General features: G+C 41.0%; 3 protein-coding genes across 4 annotated transcripts in view; all 3 read right to left on the minus strand.

The window, feature by feature from the left end:
* Nucleotides 1-525: 525 nt before the first annotated feature.
* mettl21e (methyltransferase like 21e) lies at nt 526-7,489 on the minus strand. 2 transcript variants are annotated; one of them, XM_039794559.1, is made up of 5 exons: nt 7,138-7,488; nt 5,076-5,233; nt 4,853-4,970; nt 4,649-4,746; nt 526-3,629 (listed from the first exon to the last, which is right to left on the minus strand). In XM_039794559.1, exons 1-5 carry the CDS (start codon nt 7,190-7,192, stop codon nt 3,303-3,305), a joined length of 756 nt encoding a protein of 251 aa, XP_039650493.1. In that variant the 5' UTR covers nt 7,193-7,488; the 3' UTR covers nt 526-3,302. The 2 variants fall into 2 exon arrangements, with proteins under 2 accessions (XP_039650493.1, XP_039650492.1); XM_039794558.1 differs by having other exon boundaries at nt 951-3,629; nt 5,076-5,236; nt 7,138-7,489.
* A 98-nt stretch (nt 7,490-7,587) lies between these two features.
* The window catches only part of tmco3 (transmembrane and coiled-coil domains 3), a 20,007-nt gene continuing 11,594 nt past the window's right edge, over nt 7,588-16,000 (minus strand). The window contains exons 15-21 of the mRNA XM_039796126.1: nt 15,211-15,270; nt 14,256-14,843; nt 14,059-14,127; nt 13,555-13,650; nt 12,215-12,390; nt 9,415-9,507; nt 7,588-8,662 (exon numbers count right to left, since the gene is read on the minus strand). Of these exons, the coding sequence (XP_039652060.1) occupies nt 8,120-8,662; nt 9,415-9,507; nt 12,215-12,390; nt 13,555-13,650; nt 14,059-14,127; nt 14,256-14,843; nt 15,211-15,270 (1,625 nt within the window). The 3' untranslated portion in view covers nt 7,588-8,119. The remainder of the gene's footprint in view (nt 8,663-9,414; nt 9,508-12,214; nt 12,391-13,554; nt 13,651-14,058; nt 14,128-14,255; nt 14,844-15,210; nt 15,271-16,000) is intronic.
* On the minus strand, nt 11,498-14,835 carry LOC120555658. The gene is made up of 5 exons (XM_039794546.1): nt 14,256-14,835; nt 14,059-14,127; nt 13,732-13,800; nt 13,555-13,650; nt 11,498-12,390 (listed from the first exon to the last, which is right to left on the minus strand). The coding sequence occupies exons 1-5, from the start codon at nt 14,821-14,823 to the stop codon at nt 12,194-12,196; spliced, it is 999 nt and encodes a 332-aa protein (XP_039650480.1). The 5' UTR covers nt 14,824-14,835; the 3' UTR covers nt 11,498-12,193.

A 16,000-nucleotide genomic window follows, 5' to 3' on the forward strand; every position in this document is an offset into this window, starting at 1 on the left:
CGGTCTGTAACCTCATACTGGATATCATTTGAAAAGATATAATATGAAGGTCTAAAAAACCTACGGACACACATTGCACGTTACACTGGTAACGCACCCCCAGACCAAAACAGCATATGTGTTTGGCTTGAGTGCATCTTGGCAGAAAACCATGAATGTGTGTGTGTGTGTGTGTGTGTGTGTGTGTGTGTTTGTTGGCACTGAACCATTTAAAGCCTCATTAACTTATTTAAATTGTTGTTAAGTTTATGTCACTTCTTCTGAAACACTGTTATCAGACAGTAAAGATAAATGAAGATGAAAGTCAGGTCTTATCAGAATCAGTTATTCATGACTCAAGTGTAATACAAGGAATTTGCCTGCAGCTTTATTATTGCTCTCACAGCATAAATTATGCAGAAATAGACATATGGCTAAAAACAATGACAACATAGTTGAACAAACAAACATTTGACTACTATGTACAGATATGTTTGTACATAAAAAGTGTATATATACGCATACATAAGCATACACAAACGTAGACACACACACACACACACACACACACACACACACACACACACACACACACACATACACACACACACACAGCTTGCTTGTTTTACCTGCAACAACCTCAATTGCTTTACCAGAGATGGGAGGCAACAGGATCAAGCTGGCATGCAAAACCCATGTATTAACATTACATTCAGCCTTGGCCATGAAGTATCACCTCCCAGTTTCAGATATCATCATTCTAAATCCACTCATCATCCCAAAACTTGAAATCCATCCCTAACCTCAGCAAGGGTTAATGTAGAGCAGCCTTATTGAAATAAAAGAAACAAGTTTTTTGATGCGAGGCAGCATTTCAGCTCTGTCTCTCAATGAAAGGTTGTATTTTATCAAGAGACTGTTGAAAGAGTGCTAAAGTTAACCGATACCTCTTTAGGGTCGCAGTCTTCAACAGTTGAGTATTTGTTTGGCTTGACAATGATACACAGTGCAACCAGCTTAGATAGTCCCTCTGGTTCCTCTTTAATCCAGCTTGTGTTCCTGCAGCCAAACACACATCCATCACACGGGCAAAAAGACAAGGAATGGCAGGACAGAAAATGTTGGAGGATTTGGAATCATGACTTAGATATCAGATAGGTCATATTTATAGCAGGTGACTTGAACTTACTCGTTCCAAGATAATCAAGCTAACTGGTGAGTTTCCAAAACATGCTAAGTTTGTGTGCGACTCATCTTACTGAAGCAGCCCAATATGGAGGACCTCTCTTTCTTTATTTGACCTCTTTAAAGTGTTTTGCTGGTGAAATATTACCCAAATAAGTCTCATCCAGGTGTAAACATAAATGTTGCAAATAATGATTACATTTGTTGGATTTATATAGTATTTGATTAATGGAAGATGTTTGTACATTGATTTTTAAATGTGCAGCGGCAGTGTGATTGTTTATATTAAACTATACTAAATATTGATTATGACTGTAGGCCTATGTATGATGGAAAGGGAAGACCTCATACTATTTTCATTTTTTTTATGCCCCATCATGAAGTGGTGATGAACATTAAAGTCTGAAAATAATAAATACAATATATTGTTTTGCATTTTAACAACAACATTGTTGTGCTTTTATATATGTTACTGTCCCAACTATAAAATGTCATTGCCTCTGATTGGCTTACCCTGATATTCTTACCCTAACCTTAACCAATCTCACTCCTCATGCATAAACCTAACCAATGTATCAACCCATCAGAGGCGGGCCATGCCTTTGCCCGTCCTTTTGGACCATTCATTCTAGCATCAACCATCAAGTCAAACATCAGACCTGTAATAACCAATTTCTCTGCCACTTGGGGGCAGTAGGAACCAGCTGTGAACACAACACTGATATTACATCTTTTAAGTTGCTATGCAAACAGATGCTTATTTACACATCCAGCAGTTACAGAGCAACATTATCATTCATTTGGAGTTGAGTTTGTGGCCACCTGATGAATGTGAGTCCAATATTCACTCTCCTTTTAGCTCTGTTTTTGGTCCCTACCAACTCTTTAAGGAAATATCTGGAGCTTTAGCTGCTAAATGCTCCACTAGGTTCACCAGCAAGTCTCTAACTGGATCTGTCTGCTGTTTGGTGCTGAGCAGGTAGTGTACAGTAATTTGCTTTTAGAGCTTTTTAGCTGAAAATGACGCTATGAAAGTGGTGAAAGTGAATCAAAACAGTAGTTGCATCAGGACATCCCAGACTTCACTTGTCAGGTTCAGCTCTACGTTGTCTGACCTGCTAAACAATCACCAGCCTCAGTTGTACTTCAAAGCTCTGCTCAGCTTTGCTTGCTGCTGCCTGTTAACATTATCAGGTTAACGCTCCAGTCATTCACGGCCCCCAGAGGATTCATCTTAAGAGAACCATCAGTGACTTGATCCAACAGTACAGGCAATCCATTCAACAGTTGAGATCCTGAAATAAATAGTATGCTTCTCCTGTCCTTGTTAAAACTGGCAACGATAATAAAACCTGATCATAATGTCCATGTGAAGTCAAACAGCAACAGACCTCCTAAATAAGATCCACTAGCTCATCCGAAATCCACTTGAAAAATCCAGAGCCATGTTCGCCCACATCATCAGAGCTGTGAGCTGACTGGAACAAAACAACATCGTCAGCCAAGATCTGAAGTGTAAGTCTGTGCTGCTGTTGAATGACAACCAGCTTCAAAAAAAGATATCATTTTGATCCTGCAGAGGTGCTTCTTGACCAATATGACCTAAAAGAAAACAGCATTTGGAGCATTGATGTCATGATTAGGGTGAAAAATCCAAAATGCCCACTTACTAAACATGGAAAAGCCTTAGGTGCATCAAAACATACAGAGTTGCCAGTTTATCAGAGATCACTAAAATGATCAGATGAGCAATAAATAAGACTGTTCAGCTTTTGTTGACAGCGTGTCAGATTGAATTCATTGGTCATTTTGGAGGTTGTGGTGTTAATTAGTATTGCATTATATTTAAATGTTTCTAGTAGATAAATACACCAGTTAATACAGTAAATAATATACTAACAATGTGTAAAAACATGGATGACAATTTGAGATTGTGATATTCTGGCATATGAAACTACAAACATCATAAAGTCTTTATGTAAAAGAGACATTTAGACATTTGCACAAGAGATCCATGAAAACATTACACAGAATAAATTAAAGATTCCCATTCCGTAACACAATTTATACATTTGACCTAATTCTGCAGTCACAGAAACACTCACACAAAAACACACAAACAATGAATATACATTGTGTTAGGCAGCAGCCTGTCCCTGGTCTTTAGTCCTCTTGTCCTTCCTCCAGGCTCTGTACAGTTTGATACTCAGACTGGGGAGGTCGTACAGCTCCTCCATGTGGAAGCGTTGCCGAAAGCGGTCAACGAAGCTGTTCTCTGGGTCCAGACGAAAACGCATGGCCCACAGGATCTGTGTGTTTTCCTGGCACAGGTAGTCAAAAGTGTCCATCAGCTCCTCCAGGTAAGGATGGGAGTACACCACATCAGCTGCCAGGATGTAGTCGAAACAATGTGTGGCACGGGGGAAACGCTGCTCCACCTCCGGACCCCAGATGAGCTCTGTGACCTAGAAACAGAGATGATTTAGGGTTGATTAATTTTTCACATTATTTATAAGGCAAAGCCTACTTTTGCATACTCTTAAAGGTCCCATGACATGGTGCTCTTTGGATGCTTTTATATAGGCCTTAGTGGTCCCCTAATACTGTATCTGAAGTCTCTTTCCCGAAATTCAGCCTTGGTGCAGAATTACAGTCACTAGACCCAGTCCCACAATGAGCTTTCCTTAGTATGTGCCATTTCTGTGTCTGTAGCTATTGAGGAGGAGAGACAGGGAGGGGGTGGCCTTGACCAACTGCCACTTTGCTCGTTTGAAAGCCATGATGTCTCTCTCTCCTGGGTGGGCCAAATTCTCTGACCTCATAAGGAGCAGATTCCAGATCGGCCCATCTGAGCTTTCATTTTCTCAAAGGCAGAGCAGGATACCCAGGGCTCAGTTTACACCTATCACCATTTCAAGCCACTGGGGGACCACAGGCATGCTGGGGGAACTCATATTAATATTAAAAAACCTCATAAAGTGAAATGTTCATGCCATGGGACCTTTAAGGTGTTTTGTATCATCTTTGGTGTTAGCTGCACTCAAGATTTCATGAAATGACATGCTAGATTCATATTTGGTCCATGACCCAAATATACACAGAGAAAAACAACCAAACAAAATGCAACATATATTGCTGATGGTTGTCTTGTCAACAGCTCCTTAGCTGGATTTTTGAGTATATCTATCTATATAATAAATATAGATATATATATATTTTTTTTTTTTTTGACAGTGTTTTTGGGGCATTTTAGGCCTTTATTAGATAGGACAGCTGAAGACAGGAAAGGAGGAATGACATGCAGCAAAGGGCCGCAGGTTGGAATCAAACCAGCGGCCGCTGCAGCAAGGACTGAGCCTCTGTACACGGGGCGTAAGCTCAACCAGGTGAGCTACCCATGCGCCCCATATCTAAATGTATTTTTTTTAATGTTATCAACTCGACAGTATGAAATTGTTACTACAGAAGTGAATAGAAATCCTACCACAGGGATGTACTTGCATCTGTCCCTGGTGTTGCGCATGACATTGTACTGGAGGTTCCCCAAAACATCTGGCAGGTCAGTGGAGGTCACCTTAGAACCTAGAGAGAGACAGTGCAGCTAAGTGTTAAAGGAAATGACATACAAAAAGGAACTTAGACAGCAAAGAGACTGGTGAGAGCTAATCACTGGATTTTGTTTTCATACCTAACAGGCTGGATACAATGGAGACGAGCCCAGTTCCAGCACCCAGTTCAATCACATTTTTGTCCGTCAGGTTGTGTTTGTCTCGGTTGGTCTCTAAGAAATGACACAACACCATCGCCTGTTGGGGGACACAAGTTGATAGTTCACTGACAGGAAAGAAAAAAAAAAAAAGAGGACGGTACAGCAGCTAAATATTTGGGATAATGTATACGTTTGGGCATACCGAGGGCCAGAGTACAGCTCCATAGAGGTCTGTGGACTCTTTGATACGGATTTCCAGATCAGAAAAGATGTATCCCTCCCAGGCCTCCGGGCCCATGATGGAGGGGTGGAAACAGCGAGCCATTATGGCTTTGGCTAGCTCTGCATCCACAGCAGCACCTGCTTTTGCATCCACGGGAGAGACAGGTAAAAAAAAAAGCTTACAAAGTGAGGACAATTTTGCCGGCAAAGTAACCAAAACACATTACAATACAGATCAGTAGCATCAAGCAAATACTAGTTTTGTAAAAGATCATAATCATTATGATAATGGTGTCGTTTATGTGTTGGTATTGGCAGAGGTGTTAAGTCAAGTCTATGTCCATTTTTGAGTTCAAAGTGAACTGTGTGCAGTCTCTTCCCATCTGTTGTGAGCACTGTTCCTCGTTCCCACTAGTGTTTTAATAATTCATTTTGAGGTGCTCGATGCTCCAACAACTCAAGCAGCAACAACAGTAACTCAATTTAAATTGAAACACGTTGCTAATTAGTTGTTCAGCTTAATATGGCCTTAGTACTTGTGATTCTCAGGAGTTGCTGACTGAATTGCTGGTGCATCAAAATTGTGTGACATTGCAATGGAAAGACCAAAGGAGCAGTGTGTAAGAGTTAGTGGCATCTAGTGGTGAGGTTGAGATTACAACCAGCTGAATACCCCTTCCCTCACCCTCCCTTTTCAAGCATGTAGAAAACCCTATGGTGGCCTTCAGGTAGCTTAAACAATGAAAAAGGACCTCTCTAGAGCCACTGTTTGGTCATCCGTTCTGGGTTACTGTAGCAACATGGCGAGGCAACATGGCGGGCTTTGTGAACACGCACCCCTATGAAAAGCTCATTCTAACGAAAACAATTCATAGTTTCAGGTGATTAAACGCTAATGAAGACATAATTATGAATATGCCAATCAATCAATCAATCATTAAATAATTTTTTTGTCACATGAAATCGTATGAGGTACAATTCCAGTGAAATGTAATCCCATCAGCCCCTTCAACTTGTGCATGATTCATCATAAAGCAGGGTTTTTCCTGGCTCACAATGGGTCTTTGGGAGGGGGGGGGCATTAAGTACATTAAGCACATTAACCTCCTGCACTGTAGAGGAGTAGAAGCCGAAATCTCATCGATGGGTATTTCAGAATTTAGTAAAAATAGTAAAAATTTAATAAAAGCCAAACTATCTGAACGGCTAGATACCACCGAGTAAGAAAGTAATTTGGGTAAAAAAAAACAACCCAAAATTAGTTGGAAGAAAATCTCTGTGAGACAGAAAACCATCAACAACATGATAAGACTGCAGGGCTGCTGTGCAGGATTGGTCGGGGTTTCTTTTATTTTGTCCATCACTGCACATCACCTAAATGTGACACTAAAATATTCCAGCCTTAAATCAAGCAGATGAGTAATCATGTTGTTTTTTCTTTCATATCGCATTACAGGTAACATTTGATTCTCTGCTCTATAAATAAATCCCATTTAGTCTCATAATGCCCCTCTGATCCTGCTGTGTTTGTTTGTAACATCATGCCAGTGTGTGAGACTCCAGCTATGTGTCAGCGCCAACGGTTACTAACAGCACCTGACACACATCTTCAGTTACGTATGCAACACCGGTTTAGAGAAAAAGGTCAGGGGAGCCCACGGAGTGATGATGCAAAGGTTGGAGATCAATTCATAGCTGTTGTGTTGTGTGTATAAATATCTTGGTTATATTTGTCATTAACAAGCAGAGATGCAATTGTTGCATGGAATACATATTTCAACACAGCCAAACAGCTAACAAGCTCGGACATTAAATCCCCAGCTGGTTTATTGGATTTAAATTAAGCTATGCATGCATTCGACCTCTGAAATGTTTAAGACACAAGTGTTTCAAAAAGAAAAAGGCTTTCTTAAAAATTGTGACCTTGTTTAAAAAAAAAAAAGCAAAACCTGTGCCATACAGCCAGTAAAGCCACTGAAATGAGAAATAATCCTTAGTTTTTGTTGTTGTTGTTGTTGGTGTGTATTACTCAAAATTCTCACCTTCTTCCTTGGTCTTGGAGTCCTCCTTCATGACCCTTTGCTGTTGAGTCTCCATGTTTGAAGGAGTCCAAGCATGGAGGGCAAGAACGCCCCAAACAGAAAATCTACAGCAGCCAACTGCCGTTCTTGATTTGTGGTCCCTGATGAAGTCCTTTGGATTTGGGTCACTGTGGAACTAGTCTCGCATTGGATCCAGATCTCAAGCAGGCTGTTTGCTGGCACCCTTTCCCAGCTTCTTGCCCAACCACCTCTACTCCACCCAACATTTCTAGCTCTCTCTGGGCATGCTTAAAAGCCTTCTCTGATGCAATATGACTGAGGGACAGCAACAGCTGCTCATTCCAACTGCTGAACTGGAGCTGGGGAGTGAAAAGGAGGGGTAATGTTTTAAATAAAGACCCCCCCCCCCAAAAAAAAAACAATTTAATAAGTTAAAATAACGCTGCAAGCTGCAAGTTATAGAAATGTCATGTATTTATTCAGACACGCTAGAATTTTTTTTCACATGTGCAAAAGCCTCAATGGTGTGGGTCTAAGGCAGAGGGAGGGGGGCGGGGGGGGGCAGGCAGAAGGCAACTGAAATACTGCCTGAAAGAAATGCAAGGGATGTGGGGTGCTGAAGACATGCACCTGTCTTAAAGTCTTACAGTTACACATTAGCACAACAAATAACAAGCCTGAGCCAAACTTTGGAAAGACTTCAACTACAAACAATGTACCTCAAAGATGTAATGCAACATATTGCCAATCCTCTCACAGATATACAGTACGTCTCAATAGTTTACAAAACACATATTCTGAAAGAATACAGAAAAAGCTCAATTCATCACCGTTCATGATTCATATTCATATTTACCTTATACAAATATCAAATATAAATTCACAGACATTATTTGGGAGTGTGTGGCATTGTGTTTCACACTCAATATCAGAATTGCTTGGACAATTTCTGTAAATGTTATGTTGAGTCCCCCCCCACCCCTCACAACTTCTTCGCTCTTCCCTTCCCCCTTGTGCTTCCCCTCCCTCTCGTGCTTCTCGCTCCGCGGCCTCGTCGGCTCCCTTCGAACACAGATCGGGCTGTAACCATAGCAACTTCACCGCCACCATCGCTGTCCTCCCCCGAGCTGCTGCTGCTGCTCCTCCTGGCCCTCTGAGGTACGGTCTTAGCAGACTGAGGGACGGCCTTCCCTGAGAGGGACTCCTGGCTGGTGCTGCTGACCTCCTTCAGAGGAGATTTGACAATCCCCTCCGACCCCAGAAACCCTCCTCCTGCCACAGTCCTCTCTTCTTCTCTCTCGCCTCCTCCTCCTTTCTTCAGACTCCAGTTTGCTTCCTTCCCTTTCTTAGATTTGGATGGGGATGGCATCTCCTCCTCACTGCCGTCCTCCTCCTCTTCCTCCTCCTCTCCTTCTTCTCTCTCCTTTCTCTTTAAGCAGGTGACGGCTCGGCGGAGTCGCTGGCTGCGGATCGTCTGCTTTTCCTGTTGCTCCATGCGAAAGAACGAGTCGATCCGCAGCTGAGTCTAAACCAGATAAAGCATGAGTGATGTTGGACTACAAAGTGGATTTATTCCCTCCGTTACTGACTTTTTTCAAACTTACAAGATCAAACTGGAGACATTTAAGAGTGTGTGACCAAGAACAAGAGTCAGAGATGCTATTTAGTGTGCTTACTGGACTGAAGATGTGTTGCAGCCATCTACTGTCAATTGTTGTACATCTGATGTAACCCCACAGCCCAATCAGATGAGCTCAAGTACCCCTTCATCGGCACCACTCGTCATGCTCCAAATATGTTCTCATGAATGGATTGTATTGTTATTCAACATTATTAACTACAACATACAAAAGTGGATAATTTGTTGCGTACAATTGTCAATGCTCAAGTTTGCATTTGCACTCCCATCACTTACAATGGCAGAAGCTAGATGTTTAAACCATTTCTCCATTACTTTTAGCCACCACAAACTATATCCAGTGTTTATTCATACTTTTAGTTATTTCAATGGTATATCCATTACTTTTAACTACTATACTAATTACTATTCAATTACAACTTCTCTGCTCACTTGCTAACGCAATTGCAACACGTGGTGTTGATGGGCAGCTTGTAAATATAACAAGATCAGCATCACACCAATCTGTTGGTTTACTTTCTTCTTTAACACGTGGATGTATATTTTTCTAAATCTATTCTAGTTGAGTTAATTAGTTGAGTAATTAGCTGGCAAATAACTGCAAAAGTATCCCTTGGGGTACTAGTAACCCTGGTTACCTGCTGGGTGTTGAGCTGCTTGATCACAGGCTGAAGAGTCTCCTCTGTCCTCCGACTGCTCCAGCCAAAACGACTCAGACAGAATGTAAAATACTGGTTAAGGAAACTTTATACATTGATGAAAAATCACAACACACACACACACACACACACACACACACACACACACACACACACACACACACAAACACACACACACACAAAAACACACACACACACACACACACACACACACACACACACACACACACACACACACATACCCGTTTTTGTTATCCGGTGGGGACTCATGACATAGCGAATGTACATGGGGACCCTTTCTAAACTACCACTTCTAAATGAGCTAGAGCCATGGTTTCAACTCCAAAAATTCTTTTTTGATTCTGGGATCCTGAAAATCACTTAAAATGTTAGGATTTCACAAATAAAGGTCAAACCTGACATTCACCAACCCTATGGGGACACATGGCAAATTCTTTTAATATTTACAATATTTATACCCCCATTCCATTGAAATACTCCTCCTTCTATTATATAAATTTTTTTTTCAGCTATAAAGACCTCATATTTACTTTTATCACTCGTTGTTGTATAGTACAGGTGAAATAATTAAAGTAGCCACCAGGTGGCGCTTCCATGGTTTTTGTTTTTATGTTTTGGCGCTCCTCTTGCCTGTCTTAAGTTTGTTTTGGCCATTTAATGTTTTTTTTAATTAACTGTTTTCTGATTCTGCAAGGGTGGACAAGCTGGTTTAAAGAGAGTAGCTCTGCTCCATAGATCCTGTTAGCCCTCCATTCCACTCCACCATACTGTCTCACCACATTATCCACCATATATCCCTCATTATATATATACTCCTTCTTTCTATATACATTACTTACGTTTATTATGTGTAATAAAAAAAACTCCAACACGTGTCAGTCCTTCATAATTTTACTATTACCTTTCGTTCTTTCCTTGTCCTTCTTTATATTCCCCCCTCTCCATCTATTTACCCATTATCCTTTTCACCCATACCCTCACTATTACATTTCTTTCCTTAAAATTCACATCATTTATTTCCTACATCTTTTCTTTTGTTTGTTGCTCTATTTTTTTTCCATTATTTCTTTTATTTCTAGCTTCTTCATTTAAAGTCATCTTCCATGCATTTCCTTCTCCTTTTAACTCCCCATTCCTATCCTGTATTCACATTTCATTCCTTTCCCTCCATTCTCTTCTTTCTATTCCTCTCTATTTTATATCTTCAAATACATTTTTTAATCTACTCTAGTTCTGTCTAGTCCCTTTCTTTTCAGTCTATGTTACTTTGCTGTGTTCTTTCTGTCCTTATACTATTCTATTCTGTTTTATTTACTTCCATTGTGTTACTTTGTTTTTATATATTTGTGTGTCATTACTATATGTACTTTTCCACTATTTGTATAATGTCATTGTAGTCCTTCTCTAGTTACATTCTTTCATTCCATACATGTTGGTGGCTTGGTCCGTGGTCCATTCCTTTCCGTTCCATTCTGTCTGTTACTTGAGCTGAATTTCTTGTCACAACTTCCATACAAATTATTATCCTGCTCTTTTCTGTTCTTCCCTTCCTCTTCCTTCCACAAACCTGTCTTTCCTTTTTAATCTTCTCTGTATCTCTCTCTTTCTGTTTCTGTCTCTCTTTCTATCTCTCTCTCTCTCTCTTCTCTCTCTCTGTTCTTTCTCTCTCTATCTCCCTCTCTCTCTGTCTCTCTCTTCTCTCTGCTGTCTCTCTACATACCTGTCTTCTATCCTACATACCAGTCTCTCTCATATCCATGCCTCTCTCTGTCTCTCTCTCTCTCTACTGTCTCTCTCTACCTGCCTCTCCTCTCCTCTACCTGTCTCTCTCTACTCTCTCTCTACAATGCCTCTCTCTCCCTACATACCTGCCTCTCTCTCCCTACATACCTGTCTCTCTCCCTACATACCTGTCTCTCTCTCTACATACCTGTCTCTCTCTACATACCTCTCTCTCCTACATCTGCCTCTCTCTCCTACAATATTCTCCTACCTTCCTCTCTCTCCCTACATACCTGCCTCTCTCCTACATAACCTCTCCCTACATACCTGCCTCACTATCCCTACATACCTGTCTCTCTCTACATACCTGTCTCTCTCTAAATACCTGCCTCTCTCTCCCTACATACCTGCCTCTCTCTCCCTACATACCTGCCTCTCTCTCCCTACATACCTGTCACTCACTATCCCTACATACCTGTCTCTCTCTACATACCTGTCTCTCTCTATCCCTACATACCTGTCTCTCTCTATCCCTACATACCTGTCTCTCATTTCCTACATACCTGTCTCTCTCTATCCCTACATACCTGCCTCTCTCTCTACATACCTGTCTCATTTCCTAAATACCCGTCTCTCTCTCCAACATATCTAGTATCTTCAAGACAGGTGTCTTTCTCTCTCCCTGCATACATGTCTCTCTCCCTGCATACATGTCTCTCTCTACAACCTGTGTCTCTCTCTACCTCCATTTCTCCAACCACTACAACAATGTTCTTTAGGATAAAAATTAAAATGACATCACTCAATGAAATAACCGAGGATGTAGACACCTTAAATTTGAAAGCAAAATAGCTGTTGACATGGCTGTGACAATCAATCTTAATAAAATATATTTACATGCTCAAATATGAACTGAATTGAAGCTAGAGCTGTACCTACTTGTGGGATTGTAGAAAAACTAGATAGCAAAAAAGAATTATGTTCAGTGATTACAATTTATATTTCCATTAGTTTATTAGTCCATGCGGTTCTTCACATAGAACTTAACTGCCTGCCAGCTCCTTCCCATAAACGCGTCTGAAGATGCCTTGATACATGCTTCACACTGGGCTTTGCCAGGAACCCTGCCAGAGTTGATGTTGTCCATGAGATTGCTCTCCACAGCCTGGACCTCCTCTGTGCTCCACTTCCTTCTCGCCATTTTTGATGAACCTTAGACAAAGAAGTAAGGCCAATCAATGTAAAATCGCTTGCAGTTTTATTAAGAATAAATTATGGGTGTCTGGACAGTAGTTACTAGGTGGTTGCTAGATGTTACCTCATAACCACCTAGGGCTGCACAATAGAGACACATCACATTGCATCATACTTTGAAAGCCACTCCCGCCAGAGGGGAGAACATCTCTCCGCTCTCCTGACTTGTATTGGGTGAAGGTGACTCATCGTCAATTTTGTCTGCTGGCAAACAGAACCATTCCTAAAAGCTGCTGTGTGGTGATATTTACTACCGACAATGTAAAGAACCCAGAACCTAAGATTTTATAAGCTCTGGAACAAAAACTGAGCTGTTAGGAACACAAAAGTGGATATAGACGTGAGGAATCAGCAGAGAGAACGGTAAGACTATGGGATTCTGACACTAAGCTAAAGATATGCCCAATGTTACGTTTGCAGCAAGCATTTAATTAAGTCAAATATCCAGATGTCAGTTTTAGGCTAACTACAGCCTGTAAGGTAAGCTAACACAGGACAACGTTGGACATAACTTTAGTTTAGTGTCAGGATTCCAGTCTTCCCATTCCCTCTGCTGATTACTCATGTCCGTATCCACTTTTGTCTTCATAAAAGCTGAAGTTTTTCGGGTTTGGCAGCTTGTTAAAACTTCTTCACATTGTTGGTAGTGAATATCATCACACAGCAGCTTTTAGAAATGTTTGTTTTTTGCTAGCACACAGAATAAAGAGAGAACCTTGACACGATACAAGTCAACGGAGAGCTTGGTCTTTATATGGAGAAAAATCTAAGTTGATTTTTTGACCAATATGATTTACAGTGGGAATTTAGGAGTCACAAAATGCATTTTCAATTAAAAAAAAAAAAAAATTCATGAAGATGTAATATTATGTTGGGGTCTTTTTTCCTACATCTGAAGAACACGATTTGTAGGTGAGGGCTTCTCTGCTTCTGCAATCTAGTGATTTAAATTATATTTTGATTCATTTTCAGCCCCATAAGCCCCTAACAACTACTTAGCAAAAACAAAGCAATGCTCTACCAACCACCTGGTGTGCCACCCCCAACTTTAAACCACCAAATACCACCTAGTAACCACCAAGGACTGGATTTGAGTATTCCTTTGTCATCACAAAAACTAACCTTTGGTGATCTGGGATTCACCTGGAGATTTGTCTTCACCCACTGGCTTCTTGTTATCTGGTCTTTTTTTTGTTGCAGTCTTACTCACGGGACACACTGTAAAACAATATAAATGCTGTTTAAATCAGGGCATCTCACCTTTTGTTTAGTGGAATTGTCAAATGAAACTTCCAATACCTGTAGTTTCCTGTGAATCACTGTCAGATCCAACTTCAGTCGTGCACTTCCTTTTTCGCCTCGATCCGGCTGCAAGTAAGTACTGGTTACTGACCAAAATCAGCCTTATATCCCATAGGCCTACTTAAATAACATGAGACATTTGTACATGACCAGATCCCTTTTAGTTAAGCTCAAATGCAAATTCACAATTACCTTTATGCCTTTGTAAATCACTGTCCAACACCTTTGACCCTTTACACAATACGTTTTGTTTCCCCAGAAATGAAGAATGTACAAAAACCACCTACAAAAAACATTCTACAATGAGGATAGGTGTCCGAATACCTGTTAAAAGCAACGGGGTCATTTCACACTCCTCATTCTCAGATAGATTACTGTCCCCAGCCATTTCCTCTGAAAAAACAGAGACACACTGAACTTGTTCACATTAATACATCAAAATTGTAAACTCATGCACATCAAAACAACACGTGTTAAATTATGAATGCTAGGACATTTAATTAAAATTATAAATATTGTACCATTTGGGTCAATGCTGATCTCGTCAAGGGTCCTGCCTCTGAACTCTGAGATTTGTCCTCGCTCAAGGGCCACAAGGACTTTGCTGATCTTTGCGAGCTGTAATGTACCCTCGGGAAGCCTGTAGAACTGTCTGTGTACTCTAATGTCGTGGCCAAGAAAGTCGGCAAGGTCATCCATTTCATTATCCCGCAAGTTTAGGACTTTTGACATGGTCGCCACATGTTTCCTCAATTTAGTGGATGACAGGGCCTCTGGATGCTTGGCCCCACACTTGCGTGCAAGTTGTCGGATGGCATCTGATCCTCTAAGATGTGTTCGTGCTTCAGGCCTTGCAAACAGGAAGTGGTTTTCATTTGGAACTCCACATTGTATGCGATTCTCAACTAGAGCCTCCATGGATGAGAGCATATTTGGCGTGAGGATGATAGGGACCTTTCTTTGACGTTTTCCCTGGATCTCTATGCGCTTAAAGTGCCTGCAGAGCTTCTTCTCTAGGTCAGTTAATCCAATTTCAACATCTGGATGAATTGAAGAGGTGTCTCTTACGGTGAAAGCTTTGAGAGGCATTTTTGCTACCTCGCCCTCGCCTGCGATTAAACAGTATAATCTCACCGAGTGTAAGGTTGGCCAAATCCGACCAGCTTTTCTTATTTGGTGCTTCGAGCAGTTTTGTTTGGCACTCACTCCGCTGTTCATCAATGTACTTGTGCATTCTTTTAACATCCTCAGTGAAGGGAAGGAGCGTAGGTGCATTCCACTTCGCTTCTTTTAGATTCCTGAGTGCATGTGTTGACACACACTCAGTCCATCGGGCTTCATAAAGCCGTTTGAATGTACGCACATTGTGCAGGGCACTCTCATCTTGTGACATCATGGCTTCACATTCGACTATATTTGCCATTTTTTTGAGGTTGTGGCCTAGCTTTAAAGCCAGTGATGGAGTTTTGTACAGACCTTTCTCCTCATCAAATTCAGCCACTTTCTTCACAGCTTCCACAACATGAGCAAAGTTACCTGGAACAAAGAAATCATTAGTTGTCTTAAGTTTGCCAATACACTTTGCTTTATGCATTAGTCTTCCGGTCTCTCTCATCTTTTGCCTGATGTATTCGTGTTTTGTTACGTCATGTCCAAGCTTACTGTAAAGCTTCTCTCCAAGTCTTAGTATGCAGTTTTCACTTCGAATTGTGTCTGTTATTTCATCCTGATGCATGTCATTTACAAGTTTCCAAAGATTTTTGTTGACATCATCTGGGACTGGCTGCATAAAAGCACAAAGTGATTGTACTCTAGTTTTTCCTGGTGCTAAGGAACCAACTTTCTTGGCCAGATGACATCTTTGCATGTGCCTCCACAAGCCTTTCCTTTTGAGTAATGCCTCACAATTAATGCAGTGCATATATTCATTTGGGGTGACAAGCTCACTGTTCTGCTGACTTGGGATCATCACTCCTCTTCCATCTTTAAGCACCTTATTGTTATGTATACGGTTACCTCTATTTCTTAGGAGATCAAGTTGAATTCTCCGTTCTTTAGATCCTTTCGGAAAACTTACTGCTCTTTTCACCTCTGGTATATTACTATGTCTTGCCTCCAAGTGGCGAGCCATTTTACTGAATGGCAAAAAGCAAAAGCAGCAGTATTGTTTTTTACTGTATATTCTGCCCCCATCGTCTCTCTTTTTTAATGTCATGACTGAAACCTCATCACAGTCACTAGAAGATTCAGAGTCTTCATTGTCTGA

The sequence above is a fragment of the Perca fluviatilis genome, chromosome 3 (genome assembly GCF_010015445.1).
Source record: "Perca fluviatilis chromosome 3, GENO_Pfluv_1.0, whole genome shotgun sequence".
Classification (NCBI taxonomy): Eukaryota; Metazoa; Chordata; class Actinopteri; order Perciformes; family Percidae; genus Perca; species Perca fluviatilis.